Source organism: Vipera ursinii, assembly GCF_947247035.1.
Source record: "Vipera ursinii genome assembly, chromosome: 9".
Lineage (NCBI taxonomy): Eukaryota > Metazoa > Chordata > Lepidosauria > Squamata > Viperidae > Vipera > Vipera ursinii.
The window spans coordinates 2067062-2083656 of NC_139523.1; the positions used below are offsets into that span (position 1 = coordinate 2067062).

General features: G+C 47.6%; 1 protein-coding gene across 1 annotated transcript in view; it reads left to right on the forward strand.

The window, feature by feature from the left end:
• Positions 1-831: 831 nt before the first annotated feature.
• Positions 832-16595, forward strand: part of FNDC5 (fibronectin type III domain containing 5) — a gene marked incomplete at both ends in the record, with an annotated part of 52144 nt that continues 36380 nt past the window's right edge. Inside the window, one exon of the mRNA XM_083369998.1 lies at positions 832-931. Coding sequence (XP_083226124.1) covers positions 832-931 — 100 coding nt within the window. The remainder of the gene's footprint in view (positions 932-16595) is intronic.

A 16595-nucleotide genomic window follows, 5' to 3' on the forward strand; every position in this document is an offset into this window, starting at 1 on the left:
GGGGGCAGAGTTCCCCTACTCGGCCGGGCTCCCTCCTTGCCCGCCTCGCTCTCCTTCCGCCTCCAATCAGCCAAGGCACACGCAGGGGAGCGTCTGCGGGGAGGGGAGGGCTCCGAGGCCCCGAGCGCTTCCTTCCTTGGCCTGCCAGGGGCCGTCGCCAGCCCGAAAGGCTCCCTGTCCCCTTCGCAGCCTGTCGCTCTCCGGCTCAGGATAACGAGGGAGGGGCCGACTGAAGACTCCCCCCCCTCCGTGCGTTCGACGCGCACATCTCCACGCCAGGCGAGGGCGGTGTGACTCGGCCGGGGATGGTGGGAGGAAGCCGGACTCAGCTTGGCGGGCAGGGCGGGGGCGCCGCGTTGTGGCCAGACTCCGGGGCTCCCCGCTTTACCCTCTCGCTCCGCTGAATGGAGCCGCCTGACTGATGGGCGAGGAGGCGGCACGTTTGCAGCTTGCAGAGACCCAGCGCCGCCGCCGACCTGCCGCCTCGCTCTAGATTTGCCTCGCCGGAGCCGAGCCGCCTCCCGCCGCTTCCCAGAAACTTTCCCCGGGCCCCGGGAGAAGCCCCCCGCCCGCTCCCCCCCGGCCTCCGGGGCCCCTCGCAGCTGCCGCCGCTCCTCGCCGGGAGCAGCCGGGGGAGCGAGGCGGCTGCTGCGGGAGCTCTCCGTGGTGCCGGAATGTCGGCGCGGGTTCTCGGCGGCTGGGCGGCCGGGGCGCGGGGCCGGCCGGCGTCGTTGTGATCGGCGGCGCCCCGGGCTCCCTCGGCTTCTCCCTCCCCATGCGGGGTCTGGACCTCCGGGGCTGAAGCGGCCCTCCTTTCCATGTGGCTGCACCATGGACTCGCGCCGGAGGAGGATGGCAGATCCGCTCCTCTACATCAACGCAGCCTTCCTGGCTTATTTCAGCTGTGCCAGCCTGTCCTGGGCAGATGCAGGTAAGAGGGCGCGGGTGGGGGAGCGGGTACCTGAGACCCCTGACAGGGAAGCGGGGTTGGCAATGGACAGCAGGTTTTGTTCTGTACTTGGTGCTTGAATTGCCCCGAACCTTCCTGACCTCTGGTGCTGCTCCACGTTTGAACATCAACTGCTTCGCTCGCTGGGGCACCATCTATCTGATAAGCTGAGTTGAGGAGAGTCAACAAAGAAGTATTTGTGGTAGTGGCATAGGACAACACGTTTCGTTTGTGGCACTCACTGCTGCATGTTTCTGGAACGACGAATAATACTCTATTGGGAGTGTACCATTTAGAGATGTTTTGTGAAAAGAAAACCCCATAAGAGTGCACAGATCCCAAGGAGACATTACTGACTGGCTGCTGATTGCTGTGAGATTTGGCCTCCTTACTGAATTCTATTTATTCAACTGGGCTTGAGAGAAAGGAGCCAATCAGTGGCCCGGGTGACTGTCCTTCAAGTCAGCCAAGTGATTCATTGAGAGATCATGTGATGCCGTCTCATGTGAAGACAATCAGCTAGCTCCCTTGCCTCTCTCAGGAAGGAATTGCCGCACACTGGACCTTAACTTGGCCCAGGGTGGTTCTTCTCATGTTGTCAGAAAGCCCCCAGTGCTGAACAGGATTCCTAAAATATGGGGAGAGATGTGTCCGATATCTGTTAACGGTGATTTCCTCAGAAGCAAACAACTTTGGACAGCAGGGTGGTCAAACCAGATATTAGTAGGCAAGTAGGCAACAGCAGCTGGAGTGAAATAAGTCCCTGGACAACATTAAGTGATTTTCCAGATTACTAGCAACACAGGTCTGTGGATGGAGATGCATCCCCCCTGCATCTTTCTCAATAATGTAGCTGTTTTAGGTGGGGAGGGGTTATGAAACCAATACAAACATGTAGGTCAGGGGTGTCAAACTCGCAACATCACATGACGTGTCACGATGTATGGCAGCTTTTTTGCCATTGCTGGCAATGGGGTGGGCACGGTTTTGCTATGATGGATCCGGCCCATGGGCTGGCAGTTTGACACCCCTGTTGTAGCTCTTCATAAGATAGGAGGGGCTCCAATTGTTTAAGGAAGTCCTGGGAAGATTGGAGGAGGGATAAAGACGAAAGAAAGAAAGAAAGAAAGAAAGAAAGAAAGAAAGAAAGAAAGAAAGAAGGAAGGAAGGAAGGAAGAAAGAAAGAAAGAAAGAAAGAAAGAAAGAAAGAAAGAAAGAAGAAAGGAGTTTTGACTCCTGGGCACACATTGTATGGGATGCTTCACAAGGTCACATTGGCCAAGGAGTCAGTGAAAATATGCAAAATGATCAAGCATAATGCTTATTCAAAAATCTGTTACAAGGAGTCACAGAATGTGCCAAGATATTTGTCAGGCTAAGAAAGTCTCTCAGAAAAATAGACTTTAAAAAACCATGAACACAGGGTCCCATTAAAATTATCAGGACCTCAGAACTCAGAAAGTAAATTAGTCCTCATTTTAAAAGCAGATCACTAAATATGAAGTTTAACAGACTGGAATTCCTAGAAAGAGAAATTAAAAATTGGGCGGGGGGGGGGAGGGAAACGAGGTGGATAGAAAAAAATCCAAGGAGGTTCTGATTTATCAGCACAGCCAGGAACAGACTTTCATTTGAGACACAGCGAAGCAGTCGGTGGCTCAGGCAGCAGATTCTGGAGTCATAGATAGAAATTTGTTAATTGTCAAACTTATTATACTATTCATTATTAAGATCTTTTGACAGTTATTGAAAAAAATATAGTCTTTAATCTAGTTTCAAAATAGAGCTACAAAATTAATGTGCTGATTTCAGTGGAATTTTTTAAAAGAACAACTGTCTGGATCCAATGTTTTGACACAACACACTCAATCCTAAACCTGAAAAGCCCAATTCTTTTCTCTATATAATCTCCAAACAAACAGTGAGATGACTTGCTTCATACAGTATGCTAATATTATGTTAGGCTTCCACAATAGGTCAAATCACAACCTGCCTAATCCCATGTTCAACTAGGCAGGGAGATGCAAAGTGTTTAGGGCCAGGCCTGCAGAGCAGGGCGGCATGAGAGAAGGTCATTCCTGAGGTCAACTGATTTCAAGCCAAGAAATTTCAACAAGGTAGAACCCTGAATGAAGCCTAGAAATAACAAAAATAATCTAGTTTCAGAGAAATCATTTGTTGCGTTGAAATGAAGAAAACACTGGGAAACACCTTACATCAGGGGTGTCAAACTGACGTGTCGTGACATATCATGACTTTTTTGCCATTGCAGACAATGGGGTGGGTGCGGTTTCGTCATGACGCATCCGGCCCACAGGCCAGCAGTCTGACACCCCTGCCTTACATCCTCAACATGCTTGGTCAATAATTCCTCACTAGCCAGATTCATCTCTTGAAAGATATGGACTGGATCCTGGTGGTCCTATCAAGTGAGCCCTATGGCTTCCTCTCCATTTCACTTAGATGTTGCTTTGCTTAAAGCCACAGCAAGATTGATTGTCTTCAAGTTGATTCTGCAGCCGTCATTTTGATTGCACATAAAAAGCTAATCCGTCTGTTCTGACAAGTAAGAGAGCCTCTCCTGCTCCCGAGTGTGTACGTGTTCGGACAATGCAAAGTGAGAATTCCAGGATTCTAGTCTAGCACAAGTCGAGAGCCTCAGGTTGGAGAAGGTTAGAGTCTGTCTTTTCAGTAGATACAAGAATGCCTATGTGTGGCAATAAACTGCAACCATGCCAGCTTCAGGTGACAGGGCTCAGGGCCAGAGACAAACAGTTGACCCTAGAGAGGCACCTAGAGAGGCACCTAGAGAGTTTCCAAACCTGGCCAAAGAGTCCAAAAATGTGACTTGCTCCGGCACTGACTGGAACTAGGATTCTAAGGTGAGCATGGGATTTGTAGGACTAGCTTTGTGAGGATGAGAGGAGAGACCCGAGCCTGCCCAGTACTCAAAAAAGACTGAGAAGGGTCCCCTGGCTCCTCAGAGGATCTGCTGCCTCTTTTCCAACTCTGAGAACCCTCAGTTAAGCCTTCTCTCTTCTTACAATTGGTACGAAGAATGCAGCCCACTTCCAGCTCAGCTGTCCTACAGACTCTCCTAGTGTGAACCTGCTGGTGCCTTTCCGTAGCCCTGAGCATGTTCACTCATGGAAGTTTTTCCCCAATGAAACCTGCTTCCATTTAGAGCAGGGCCATAAGCTGGCCTGGCTGCTTGTTTAACCTTTGTTCCATTTGCTCTGCAGTTAGCTCCTCTCCAGCAGTTTGGATGCAAAGCTCTCTCAGAGGCCCCTGGATCTCCAAGCCAATGGGGTTTCCTGCAAACTGGGGAAGTAGTGTCCACACATAACCATGAAACGTATTGAAGCTTTTGTTACTGCTGTGATTTCAGCCACAGAAATAGCATTCCAGAAAAGCTCTTCAGCAAAACGCTTCTTCCCGAAGACAGTTTAAATAGCTGGTGACTAACACGTATTTCAAGAGTTTGTTTCTTTTAAAGAATAGAATAGAATAGAATAGAATAGAATAGAATAGAATAGAATAGAATAGAATAGAATAGAATAGAATAGAATAGAATAGAATAGAATAGAATAGAATAGAATAGAATAGAATAGAATAGAATAGAGCTGGAAGGGACCTTGGAGGTCTTCTAGTCCAGCCCCCTGCTCAAGCAGGAGAACCTACACCATCTGAGACAAGTGACTGTCCAGTCTCTTCTTAAAACATCCAGTGATGGAGCGCCCAAGATTTCTGAAGGCAACTTCTGTTCCACTGGTTAACTGTCCTCACTGTTAGGAACTTTCTCCTTGCTTCTCTCTTTGATCAGTTTCCAACCATTGTTTCTTGTCCTGCCCTCTGGGGCTTTGGTGAATAACATGATCGCCTCTTCTTTGTGGCAGCCCCTCAGATACTGGAATAGTGCTATCATGTCATCCCTATTTCTTCTTTTCTTTAGACTAGCCAAACCCAAGTCCCGCAGCCGTTCTTTGTATGTTTTAGTCTCCAGGCCTTTGATCATCTTAGTTGCTCTTCTCTGAATTTTTTTTCCAAACTCTCAACATATTTTTTGTGATATGGTGACCAAAATTGGCTGCAGTAGTCCAGGTGTGGTCTCACTAGGGTTTTATAAAGCAGTACTAATACTTTGGCTGATCTTGATTCTATGCCTCTGTTTATACAACCCAGATTGTATTAGCTTTTTTGGCTGCTGCTGCACATTGGAGAGGGACTCCAAGGTCCCTCTCACAGTTACTGTTTTTAAACCAGGTCTTGCCTAATCTGTACTTCTACCTTTGGTTTTTCCTGCCTAAATGTAAAACTTTGCTTTTCTCCACATTGAAAATCGTTTTGTTGGATAGGGCCCATTGTTCAAGTCTGTCAAGATCTTTTGGGATCCTGAGTTTGTCTTCTGGGGTGTTGGTTACTCCTGCCAGTTTAGTGTCACTTCTAAGTCATTGATGAAGATATTGATGAGTCCTGGGCCTAAGACGAAGCCTTGTGGTACCCCGGTGCTTACTTCTCTCCATATGGATGTAGTGCCATTGAGGACTACTTGTTGAGTATGGTTTGTCAGCCCGCTACAGATCCATTTGGTGGTGACGGTGTCTGTCCCATCTTTTTCTACCTTACTAAGGAGTAAGTTATGGTCTACCTTATCAAATGCATTACTGAAGTCTAAGTATACTATGTCCACAGCTTTATCAGAGAATGAAATAAGATTGGTTTGGCATGTGTGAAGACTGATGCAAAGGATAAGTTAAGCAGGTTTGCTTTCTCCCTGTTGCCTGTTATTTCCTTGCCATCCTCTCTCTTTAGTGGACTTACAGTTTCCTTAAATTTTTTCTTGTTGTTAATATGTTGGAAGAAACTTTTTTATTATTATTATCCTTGAATTCTGTTGCAAGTCTTTGTTTGATCTGAGCCTTTGCTTTCCTGACTTCATCTTTGCACGTAATGGATGTCTGATGATAATCGGCCTAAGTTGTGTGTCCCTCTTTCCATTTTTTGTACTTGTCCTTTTTGTCTTTCAGTTTGTCTGAGAGATCTTTGTGCAGCCCTGCTGGTTTCTTCTTGACTTTCTTGTGCTTCTTTTTCAGTGGTATTGTGCTGAACTGGGTTTTTATGATAGCATTTTTCAGAGTTTCCCATGCTTCTTGAGTTGTTTTCCCCTTTAGGATTTTCATCCATGGAATCTTTCCTAGGTTCTCTCTGAGTTTGTTAAAATTGACTCTTTTGAAGTTTAAGACACTGATTGGATTGTTTACTATTGCTAGTGTTTGGATTATATTAAATTCCAGTATGACGTGGTCACTTTCCCCCAAGGTTCCAACAACTTCAACTCCCTCTATCACTTTTTCTCTATTAGTAAAAATTAGGTCCATTATAGCTTTACGTCTAGTTTCCTCCTCCACCTTTTGGATAACAAAGCTGTTGGCAAGGTTGGTTAGGAATCTGTTTGATCTGCTGCTCACTGCAGAGTTTGTCTCCCAGCTGATATCAGGATAGTTGAAGTCTCCCACTACTACTGTGGAATGCTTCCTGCATACATTTGTTAACTGGTTGGCAAAGAGTTCAGCTATTTCTTCTGGTTGGTTGGGTGTCACTTTTTTTTCTTTTATATTGACCCATATAGATTCTGGAGAGCTTTTATCTTTGATCATGTGCATTTCTGTAGATACGTAGTGTTCTCTTACATGTAATGCAACTCCCCCTCCTCTTTGTGTAGATCTGTTTCTTTTGAACAATTTGTATCCGTCCATCAGTCCATTTCATTCATAGGTTTCGTCCCATTGGGTTTCTGAAATGTCTACTATGTCATGCCCTCCCTCGTGTACTATTACTTCTAATTCACCCTGTTTGTTCCCCAAGCTTTGAGCATTAGTATATAAGCATTTAAGACTTTTATGTCTGTCCGTGGGTATGTTTCCTCCATCTCCTGATTGTTGTTTGAATTTTTTCTTTTTTCTCATCACTGCCTACCTCATTGTTTGATTTGTTTTGGGGGATTTATGATTGGTTTTGTGTTCTAGAGATTCTAAAGATTGGTCACCTTCCCCCTCAATTTTAGTTCAAAGCCCTCCTGATGAGTTGGGCCACTCTTTTCCCAAGTACATTTTTCATTCCATCCGTTACTTCTTGTCCTGCCTCCGGTGCTTTGGAGAATAATTTGACCCCCTCTTCTTTGTGGCAGCCTCTCAAATACTGGAATACTGCTATCATGTCTCCCCTGTTTCTTCTTTTCTTTACACTAGAAGTCCTGCAACCGTTCTTCATATGTTTTAGTCTCCAGGCATCGGATCATCTTAGTTGCTCTTCTCTGAGCTTTTTCCATTAGCATTGAATTAAATCCTGCTAAGAGAAAACATGACTGACTGCAGATTTCATTCATATTTTTAAAAGTTTCTAGACTTCATAGTCACACTGGAAATATCTGGATCAGGTTATGTTTTATAACTAAATATTTTGGTTAAGCAACATCACTGTAGGTAGAATTTGTTTTTCCAATCATATTCCAGATTTTTTCTGAAATAATAGGATTTGGGTTTTTTCAGTACAAGTGGGGATGGTCACAAAGAGATTTTAAATTGCATAGTTGCTGGGTTTTTTTTTAATTGCACAAATATTTTTATAGGAGAAGTATCTCCAAAGAGTTCTTTAGTAATGGAGATTAAACACACTGAAACATAGATTGGAGATAGTGAGCAAGAATTGGAAAAGGAGCCAGGCATACAAGCTCTCTAACACAGGAGTGTCAAGCTGCCGGCGGATGCGTCATGCCAAAACCGCACCCACCCCATTGCTGGCAATGGAAAAAAAGTCATGATACGTCACGACACGTCACGTGACGTTGCGAGTTTGACACCCCTGCTCTAATATATAGTTATCCGAATCAGAATATATTTGGTGGAGAAATGAGGACAGTACTCCAAAGACCATGGTCCCCTAAGTTGGGTAAACACTGTGCTCTTGGATGTGCTCCTTCCTCTACTAGATCTTCTCTCGGAAATTTGTTCTCAGCTATTCTTCTCTCTTAATATCCCAGTCAACATCCTTGTGTCTTAAACGTTTCTTTGACTTTGATAGTTTATGTTCCCAGGGAAAGGGAATTGGGAAAGGGAAACAGCAAGGGGGGGATTTTACTCACTGAAACTAACACAAACTATCAGCTTCATTTGTTGAGCTGATGGCTGTAGATAGGCAGCTAAAGCCTGGGGCTGCAGATGGGAAAGGTCTTGCTCTGTTTCTAGGGTCTGGCTGAAGTGACACCGAACTTTGCCACACAGTCCTTCACATGGGCCTTCTGAAAATAAAATAAGGCACATTATTATAACTAGCCGGTGCTCCTGCTAACTTAGCTTACATAATTCGCAATCCTGAGGTCTTGGATAGTCACATTACTACAAAGAAACAAGTAAACGCTCTATTGATAACAGAGGCAATGTGGTTTTCAGAAAAGGCAGACATCCCCCCTCCCCACCCACCCTAAGCTAAAAGCAGACCTCTTTCCCTGCTGATTGAGGCCCCCAGTTTAATGAGGCAACTTGTTCTGCCTCCCCAGGCACAGCCCATTTCTCTCCCATCTGCTCCATTTGTTCCTGCTTGCGTTAGGAGAGAAGTCAACAAACACACACACACACACACACACACACACACACACACACGGCACCATCACCAAGATTAAAGGTGCCCTTGCATTTCACACAACCGTCCTTGAGGATTCCGATGGTGGAACAATGTGGGACTCCGGAAGTGGCAGCGTCTGGGAGACACTGTGGAAGATTTATGAAGGTGCCTTTAATACACGCCAGCTCGAGGGAGGCAGAGGAGAGACAGGGTGCATGCTCATCTCACACACCAAAGGCGTTTCAGATCACCTGCCTGCCTTCTTTCCTGCTCTTTGTCTCCCCTTGTCCTCAGCTCACCCCGAATGCAGAAGAAATCATACAGAGAAGGAAGGGAGGGAGGGAGGGAGGAAGGAAGGAAGGGAGGGAGGGAGGGAGGGAGGAAGGAAGAAAGGAAGGAAGGAAGGAAGGGAGGGAGGGAGGGAGGGAGGGGAGGGTGGGTCTCTGCCTTGCCCTGGCTTTTTTTCTCCTCACATTCCTGGCCCCTTTTCCCCATGGGTTAGCCTTTCCTTTCTCCCCTTAGCCATCCTAGGTGTGAGAGATGGAAATGGAAATCCAGCCTCCTGGGGGAGGGCATCCTCTCGAGGGGGGGGTCATGAGCCTTATGGGATCAGGCCACACAAGAGAGTTCAGCAGCCAAAACGCAACACCTGGCAGGCATCTTCTCTGTGAAGTCCTTAGAAGGTTTACCTGCACAGACTTTTCCCAGCGCCACCCTCAGCCATGGCCCGGATCCTGCCTCCCTTCCCTACTCGGTAAGGCTCTTTCAAGATGCTCTGGGGGGGGGGAAAGAAAAGAGCTTCCACTTGGAAGAGGCAGAAAAGCTGCCACGGGATCCCCTGCCGGGAGTGAAAGCAGGAAGGCTCATGGAAGCTAGTCCCCTCCCTCTTCCCCTCTCAGGAGGTTCCCTTCCCACCCCATCTTGTAGTGAAGAGAAAGGCAAAAACAGGGCCGTCTCACCTCCCGCCGCAGCCTGGCGATTAAACGAATGGGCTGAGACAGGGAATTTGAGATGCTGTTTGCCAGCCTGCCTGCCCTGTTCTCACATGCATGAGAATAGCAGAAGAACAGAGTTGGAAGGGACCTGGGAGGCCTTCTAGTCCAGCCCCCTGCTCAAGCAGAAAGCCCTGTATCATTTCAGACAGATGGCTATCCAATCTCTTCGTGAAAACCTCCAGTGATGGAGCATCGACAACATCTGGAGGAAAGCTGTTCCACTGATTAATGGTTCTAACGGTTCAAGAAATTTCTCCTTATTTTGTACTCACAGGTAGAAAAGTGATGGGGTCTCCATCGCATGATGAGGGCTGCCATTTTTACTTTTTGGCCACTCCCCCTGGAAGCCTCGGCGGCACCCTCGGCTTTCCAAAGAAAGGGTAAAATGAATGTGGGGTCCCAAGAAAGACCAAAGGCCTCGACTGAGAGCACGAAAGGGGTCCCGCTAGGTTTCTTCTTTGGGGCCAGCTATAATTAGCTCCCCTGCGTTCTCTCAATAACCCTCATGAAAAGGGGGAGGTTGGAGACTGGATCAGGCCTCTCGAGGAAGGGAGGCATCCTGGCCTCTTTCAAGGCCTTAGGCACCCCCTCCTGGAACAAGGCACTGACCACCTCCCCGATCGGGCCAATCCCTGCCCCACAGAGAGAATAGGAGGAGCACAGATCTGGTTCCCAGAAGGCTGACCATGCCGAAGAACGCCCCTCAACTGGATCAGAGCAAAATGTCTCCCAGCGAATACAGAAAGTTGTAATTCCAATAACCACATTAGATCTGCCTGTAAGGAATCAAGTCTTTGGTAAATCTGTTGGCAAGATTCTGTGCCAAATGTTCACAGCAGCCAGGCATGGGTGGGACTTAGTTCTCACACTGTCAGTACAAGAATCCAAGAATTAGTGTGATAATTGCAAAAACAAAATGCAAATGGAAACTGGCCAGCCTTCTCCACTGTTTGGTGTGAGAAGGAAAAGGAAATGCAAGAGGCTTTGATGTTGTTCCTATAAATTGGGCTCCTTCTTGAACCGTTGCAGTGGCGAACACGCTTTTGGTTATGGCTGCCTCACATTTTCCATAAAGATCCCAAGTTCCCGAGTTTTCTTGTGAGCTCATTTTCAGTGACTCCCCTGCCACTCAGTGGGGTGAAGCCTGACAGTAAAGGACCTTTTTGCTCATTTCACCCCCGAAGGGAGTTTGGCTACTCTAAGCAAAGCGGCGACACGGGAAGGGGGGGGGTGAACTCCGAGCACTTGGCCTCTTTGGCTGCCACCCTTGGGGTCACATTTCATCTTCCACTCCAGATGTTGCTTCTGGATCTCAAGCAGCTGCCTTGGTTGGGTGGGTGAAAAGAGAGACGCTCCCCAGGAACAAGCACTTCAAAACCGAGATTATCCCCCCTTGCCAGGGTTAAGCAGACAATCAACAGAACTCAATGGGCCCCCCGTGAGAGTCCAGAGAATCCATACATCCTGGGTGGGCCATTTGTAGAGATCCTGGGTGGCTGTTCATCTCATCTGGACTAGAAAATGAACTGACCAATGGTAAAGGGCTACAAGAGATGCCTCCCATACCCAGATCACCACACAACTGCTCTGAAGTATAGATGAGCTCTAACCTGTGAAAACCACAGAGACCATTCTTTCACACCTGTCCCAACACATGACAACCTGGGCATGGGAACTGAAGTCACTCAGCTGGAAAACTGCCAGCTAGGCTGGAAGGAAAGATCAAGCTTGTGCCTCTTGCAACTGCACAAGGACTCTAAGCTAGGCCCTCTCTTGACCCCTCCTTCTAGCCTAGCTGGCGGTTTCCCAACAGCACCCTGAAGTAAGGGAACTCAGGCCTAGAACTCAGGCAGCTACTCCACCAGACAGCAGATCATCAAGTATGCAAACAGAAGGCCCACTTTGTCCCTACAGCTCAGCACTCAGCCACTCACACTTCCTCACCTGGAGAGCAGCCCATGTAGCCTGCACTCTCCTCCTAAGCAAAAGCACTTTGGAGACTTTCCATCTCACATCCAGAGAGCCAATCAATCCCACAAATTTTAGCTGACATGTCCTGAGCATAAATCCACTTGGAACCACCATGCATGATATCTTAAAGACCTGGGGAGGAGCATTTGTCGTCTGGGCTCCCCAGCAAAATGCGCAAGAGTCTGAAATCCTAATATACCTGCCCTCCCTCCTCCTGACTCCATCCCTGAATGTGCCTCTCCCTGGACCTCTTGGGACCAACCAAGGTAGAAAGGGAGCCAGAAGCCAGTGGTCACGTTAGTCCAAGGAAACCATTTCCTACCACCGCAGCTGCTCCTGACAACGACAAGCAATAAAAAGCTGATGAGGACTATATCTCCCACCTGCTAAACAAGGGATTTGCTTTAGGAGCTGGTGGAATCTCGACACCTTTCTTGGCTCCACTCCAGAAACCATTCTGTAGGGAAGCAAATTTAGGGTAGACCTCTGTGCTCTCTCCTGGGATACGTTGTTCGCTTTGGGCCTGCAGTACAGCAGTGTCTTGCTAATCACTTAAGCATCCTTCTGTCCTTCCTTCCCTTTATTCCTTCCTCAGCTTAGTGTTCTCCCTGTCTGATGGACTTCAGCTCTCTTAAGTTGGATTAAAACTTGTGGAACTGCAGGGCAACACATTTGTAGACCCCAGGCTGAAGAAGCCTGTAGCACAAGGATGCACTTTCCTTCCTGGATGGTTTCAACAATAAGGAATAATAAACAAGAGCACAGAAAAAGCAGCTCTCCACCCCACCCCGCCTTTCTCGGGGCTCATTTTGGTAAAGTGCAGTCAGCTAATTCGCTTTATTTACCTGCTTGAAAATGAAAGTAAAGGAGTGAAAGCAGCTCCTTTGGGTAGAGAGAAGAAGGAAGCAGGAAGGGAGGGGGGGTTTCATTGGGCAGCTGCTCCTCAGGCAATCAACGGGGGGGGGGCAATCAGTGCACTTGCAGGGATTGGGAAGGGAGTCCATTAGCAACTCCCTCCGCCATGCGCCACCTCTAATTTCCACTGCCACCTGCTCAAGGCAGTTGCCCACATCATCTTTTGGGCCTTTTCAGAGCCTGGAAATTGGATTTAGTTTTGCAGTGACACCAGCCCAAAGGCTTCAGTGACCACTCCCAGCCCTGTTCCCTGAGCTGCTATAGAGCTCTGATGGAATGGAGTGCATTACTCAAAGGTTAATAAAAGGGGAGAGTGAATTGTGCAGATTATTTTTAAAATTGCATGCTCTGGAGTCGCAAGGCACAAAATGGGACGCTGGGGTTCTGAGGGTGAGGATGTGGAAGAGCGACTTTCAAAGCCTCAGAGGTGGCCTCAGACCCCTTTCTCCCTGCTCTGGCCCCACCGAGGCTGAGAGAAGAGTCTTTACTGAAGTTGGGTCTTATGAGAGAGGCCTGAATTCCGGCTTGTTGTTTCCCACAGCCGAGCCGCGAAAGGGCCATTCAAGGGCTGCAGTGAAAGGGGCAGCCGCAGAAAGTTTCTCCTAAATTATTAGACTGTTTAAAAAATGGAATAATTCCCACACTATTAAACTGTTATTGAATATTTGGATAGAAAGGGAGCTCGTCAGATTTGCACATGATATGAAGCTGGGGGGAATAATCAACCCTCCAGAAGATAAACACGACATGCGGAAGGATCTGGACAGATCTGGCCTCTGTCCAAACAAATGCAATTCAGTGGCAAGGAAAGGAGGGTTTGCAGGAGGCCCGGTGGCACAGTGGTTGGAATGCAGAACTGCATCTGACTCTGTTCACTGTCAAGAGTTCGACTCAGCCTTCCATCTTTCTGAGGTCACTAAAACGAGGACTCAGATTGTTGGGGGCAACATGCTGACTCTGTAAACTGCTTAGAGGGCTGTAAAGCACTGTGAAGCAGAATATAAGTCTATTGGTATTTACACCTAGCTAGGCAAGAAAAACCAAACACACAGGTACAGAAGAGGAGGTGATACCTGGCTTAGCAGCAGTGAGCAGCAGATCCCTGTGAGACGGGTTCAGAGGTCACCAACTGGATGGAAAGGGAGGGGGAAGCACAGGGCCACAAGCATGCACGATGCAAGTGGGGCAGGGCTAGCGCTTGCCTGATACTTGCTAGTCCTGCCCTGTTCTCGTGCAGCATAGTGCCGTCTGCTTTTGCACCTGCAGCCTGGCGGCGGCATCCCATTTTCCTCTCGAGGTGCAGCGGCATCCTGTTTTCACACCCCATGATGCAGCGGCCCATTTTTGTGCCCCGCGGCATGGTGGCAGCCCATTTTCACGCAGCACAACCGCAGCGCTACTGTAAATGGGGGTGTGCACCCACATGTGCGCACACTGGCCAGCCTGTCCTGTGGCCAGCAGGCCATGGCCCACTACCGGGCTGTGGCCCACAGGTTGGGGACCCCTGTTCTAGTCGACAACCATTTAAGTATGAGCCAGCCGTGTCCTACAGCTGCCAGAAAAAGCCAATGCAGTCCTAGGCTGCATCAACTGAGGGACAGCATCAAGGCAATGAGAAGTGACAGTAACATTTTATAGCATGTTGGTGAGCCCACTCTTGGAATATAGTATCCAGTTCTGGTCACCTTGGTACAAAAAAGATGTTGAGACCCTGGAAAGTATGCAGAGAAGAGAATCAAAGATGATAAAGGATCTGGAGGCTAAATGGCATGACAAAGAGTGGAGAGAACTAGGTATGTCTAGCTTTTTAAAAAAGACTAGGGGTGACATAATAGCAGCATTCGAATATTTGAGGGGCTCCTGCAAAGACAAGGGGGCCAACCCATTTTCCAAAGCACTTGAAGGCAGGACAAGAAGCAACGGATGGAAACCAATCGAGACAAGCAACCTAGAACTAAGGAGAATTTTCCTGACAGTGAGAACAATTAATCAGTGGAACAACCTGCCTCCAGAAGCTGTGGGAGCTCCATCACTGGAAGTTTTTAAGAAGAGACTGGACAGCCATTTGTCTAGAATGGTATAGGGTCTCCTGCTTGGGCAGGGGGTTGGACTAGAAGACCTCCAAGGTCCCTTCCGAGTCTGTTATACTGTTACTGTTGCTAATTAATTAATCACTAAGGCATAAAAGCCAGCTGGGCAACTCTGGGCCCATCACCAGGAGGCAATGACTTCTACTCTCACCATAGGCCTGAAAATCGGGTGGTGACTCTGAGCCAATCACGAAGAGATGGTGAGTTCTAGTCCTGTCTGAAAATTGGCTGGGTGACTTTGGGCCAGTCATTCTCTCTCGGCCCAACTTACCTCACAGGGTTGTTGCAGGAAAAATAGGAGGATGAAGGGGGACGAAGCAAATGCTTCCATTGTTGAAAGCCTCACTGTTAGGAAGTTTCTCCTTAATTCCAGGTTGCTTCTCTCCTTGATGAGTTTCTATCTGTTACTTCGTGTTTTGCCTTCTGGTGCTTTGGAAAATAGGTTGGTAAATACTGTAGGTTGACCCCCACTCTTTGCAGCAGCCCCTCAGAATTGGAAGACTGCTATCATTATATATGATATGATGTGTTCAGGGGAGGAGAATTCAGATTCTGGCATGATGTCATGGTTCCGACTAACGAGACAGATCAAAGAACATTCCATGATTGTTTATTCTAAAAAGTCTATAATAATGAGAACGAAGCATCGGCACTCATGGATGGATGCCAGAATCTGAATTCTCCTCCCCTGAACACATCGTATCATACACAATTCCCTCCCTTAATTACACATCATGAATCACATTCTCCAATTAGTTTAACATTCAAAGTTTCACTTCCTTTCTATAGCAGCCATCCCTTATCTTATCAAAACATCCAGGTTAACATTCTCCCCCCCCCCTCCTTCAGTGATTCAAAGCAAAACGGTTTTAAGCAAAAGGCTGCCTCTTATATTGTCAGAGCAAAAACATCCAATGTTTGCAGATTTGCCCATTTGTGCTATAGCTAGAATTCTCCTAGCTGGAGAATTCTGTGACTTGAAGTCCACACATCTTAAAGTTGATCAAGTTGAGAAATCCTGCCTTAGATACACTTCAAAGGGGTTGTGTGCCCTCTCCCTGCCCCCCAAGGCTTGATATGATATACTGGATTCGACTGTCTTCCCAAGCCTAAACTACCTGCTCTGCTAAGGCTCAGTTCAAATATTTTTAGAAATCAAAGCTTCCCCATGACCTTCCTCCAAACAAAGCCAAAGCTGGTCCAATGCTAGTAGCTCCGAAGTGTCTTGTTGCTCAGTGATATGGGGTAGTCAGTGCATCGGAGTTATCTCCAGTTTACTAACCAACATTGAGGCTGAGTGAATGTGGCCTTAAGGACTTTAGTAAGGAGGTGGTTGAAACAACATGAGCTCCTTTAAAAAAAAACAACAGTGTTCCTCTCCAACCACAATATATTCAAAAATTAAATAAACACAATTATTTTGCATGTGGATAAAAAGTGGGCATGTGGCCATTTGTTTTCAGTTAGATAATAGAATACAGCATATAGAACAAGGGTGTCAAACTCAATTTCATTGAGGGCCGCATCAGCATTGTGGTTGCCCTCAAGGGGCCAGGTGGATATGGCCAGGGTGGGCGTGGCCTAGTGGGTGGGCGTGGCTAGAGTGCATATGGCCTACTGAGTAGGCGTGGCCAGCTCTCCATCGTTGGCATCAAGGGTGCCTATGGGGGGCTGGGCAGGAGTGGGACAGATCTGAGGGTCTCTGGCAGAAGGAGGGTCTCTGGGCCAGGGCCAAGGCAGTGGGGGCCGTTCCCTCACTGTTTCCAGGATGGCTTCGTGGGCCACATGAAACCACTTTGTGGGCTGAATCCGTCCCCTGGGCCTTGTGTTTGACATGTCTGATATAGAAAAACAGAATTGGAAGGGACCTTGGAGGTCTACAAGTCCAGCCCCTGCCTATGGCAAAAGACCTTATATCATTCTGGACAAATGGCTGTCCAATCTCTTCTTGAAAGCCTCCAGTGATGGAGCCCCCACAGTTCTGAAGGCAAGCTGGTCCACTGGTTTATTATTCTGCCAGGACATTTCTTCTTAGTTCTGGGTTGCTTCTCTCCT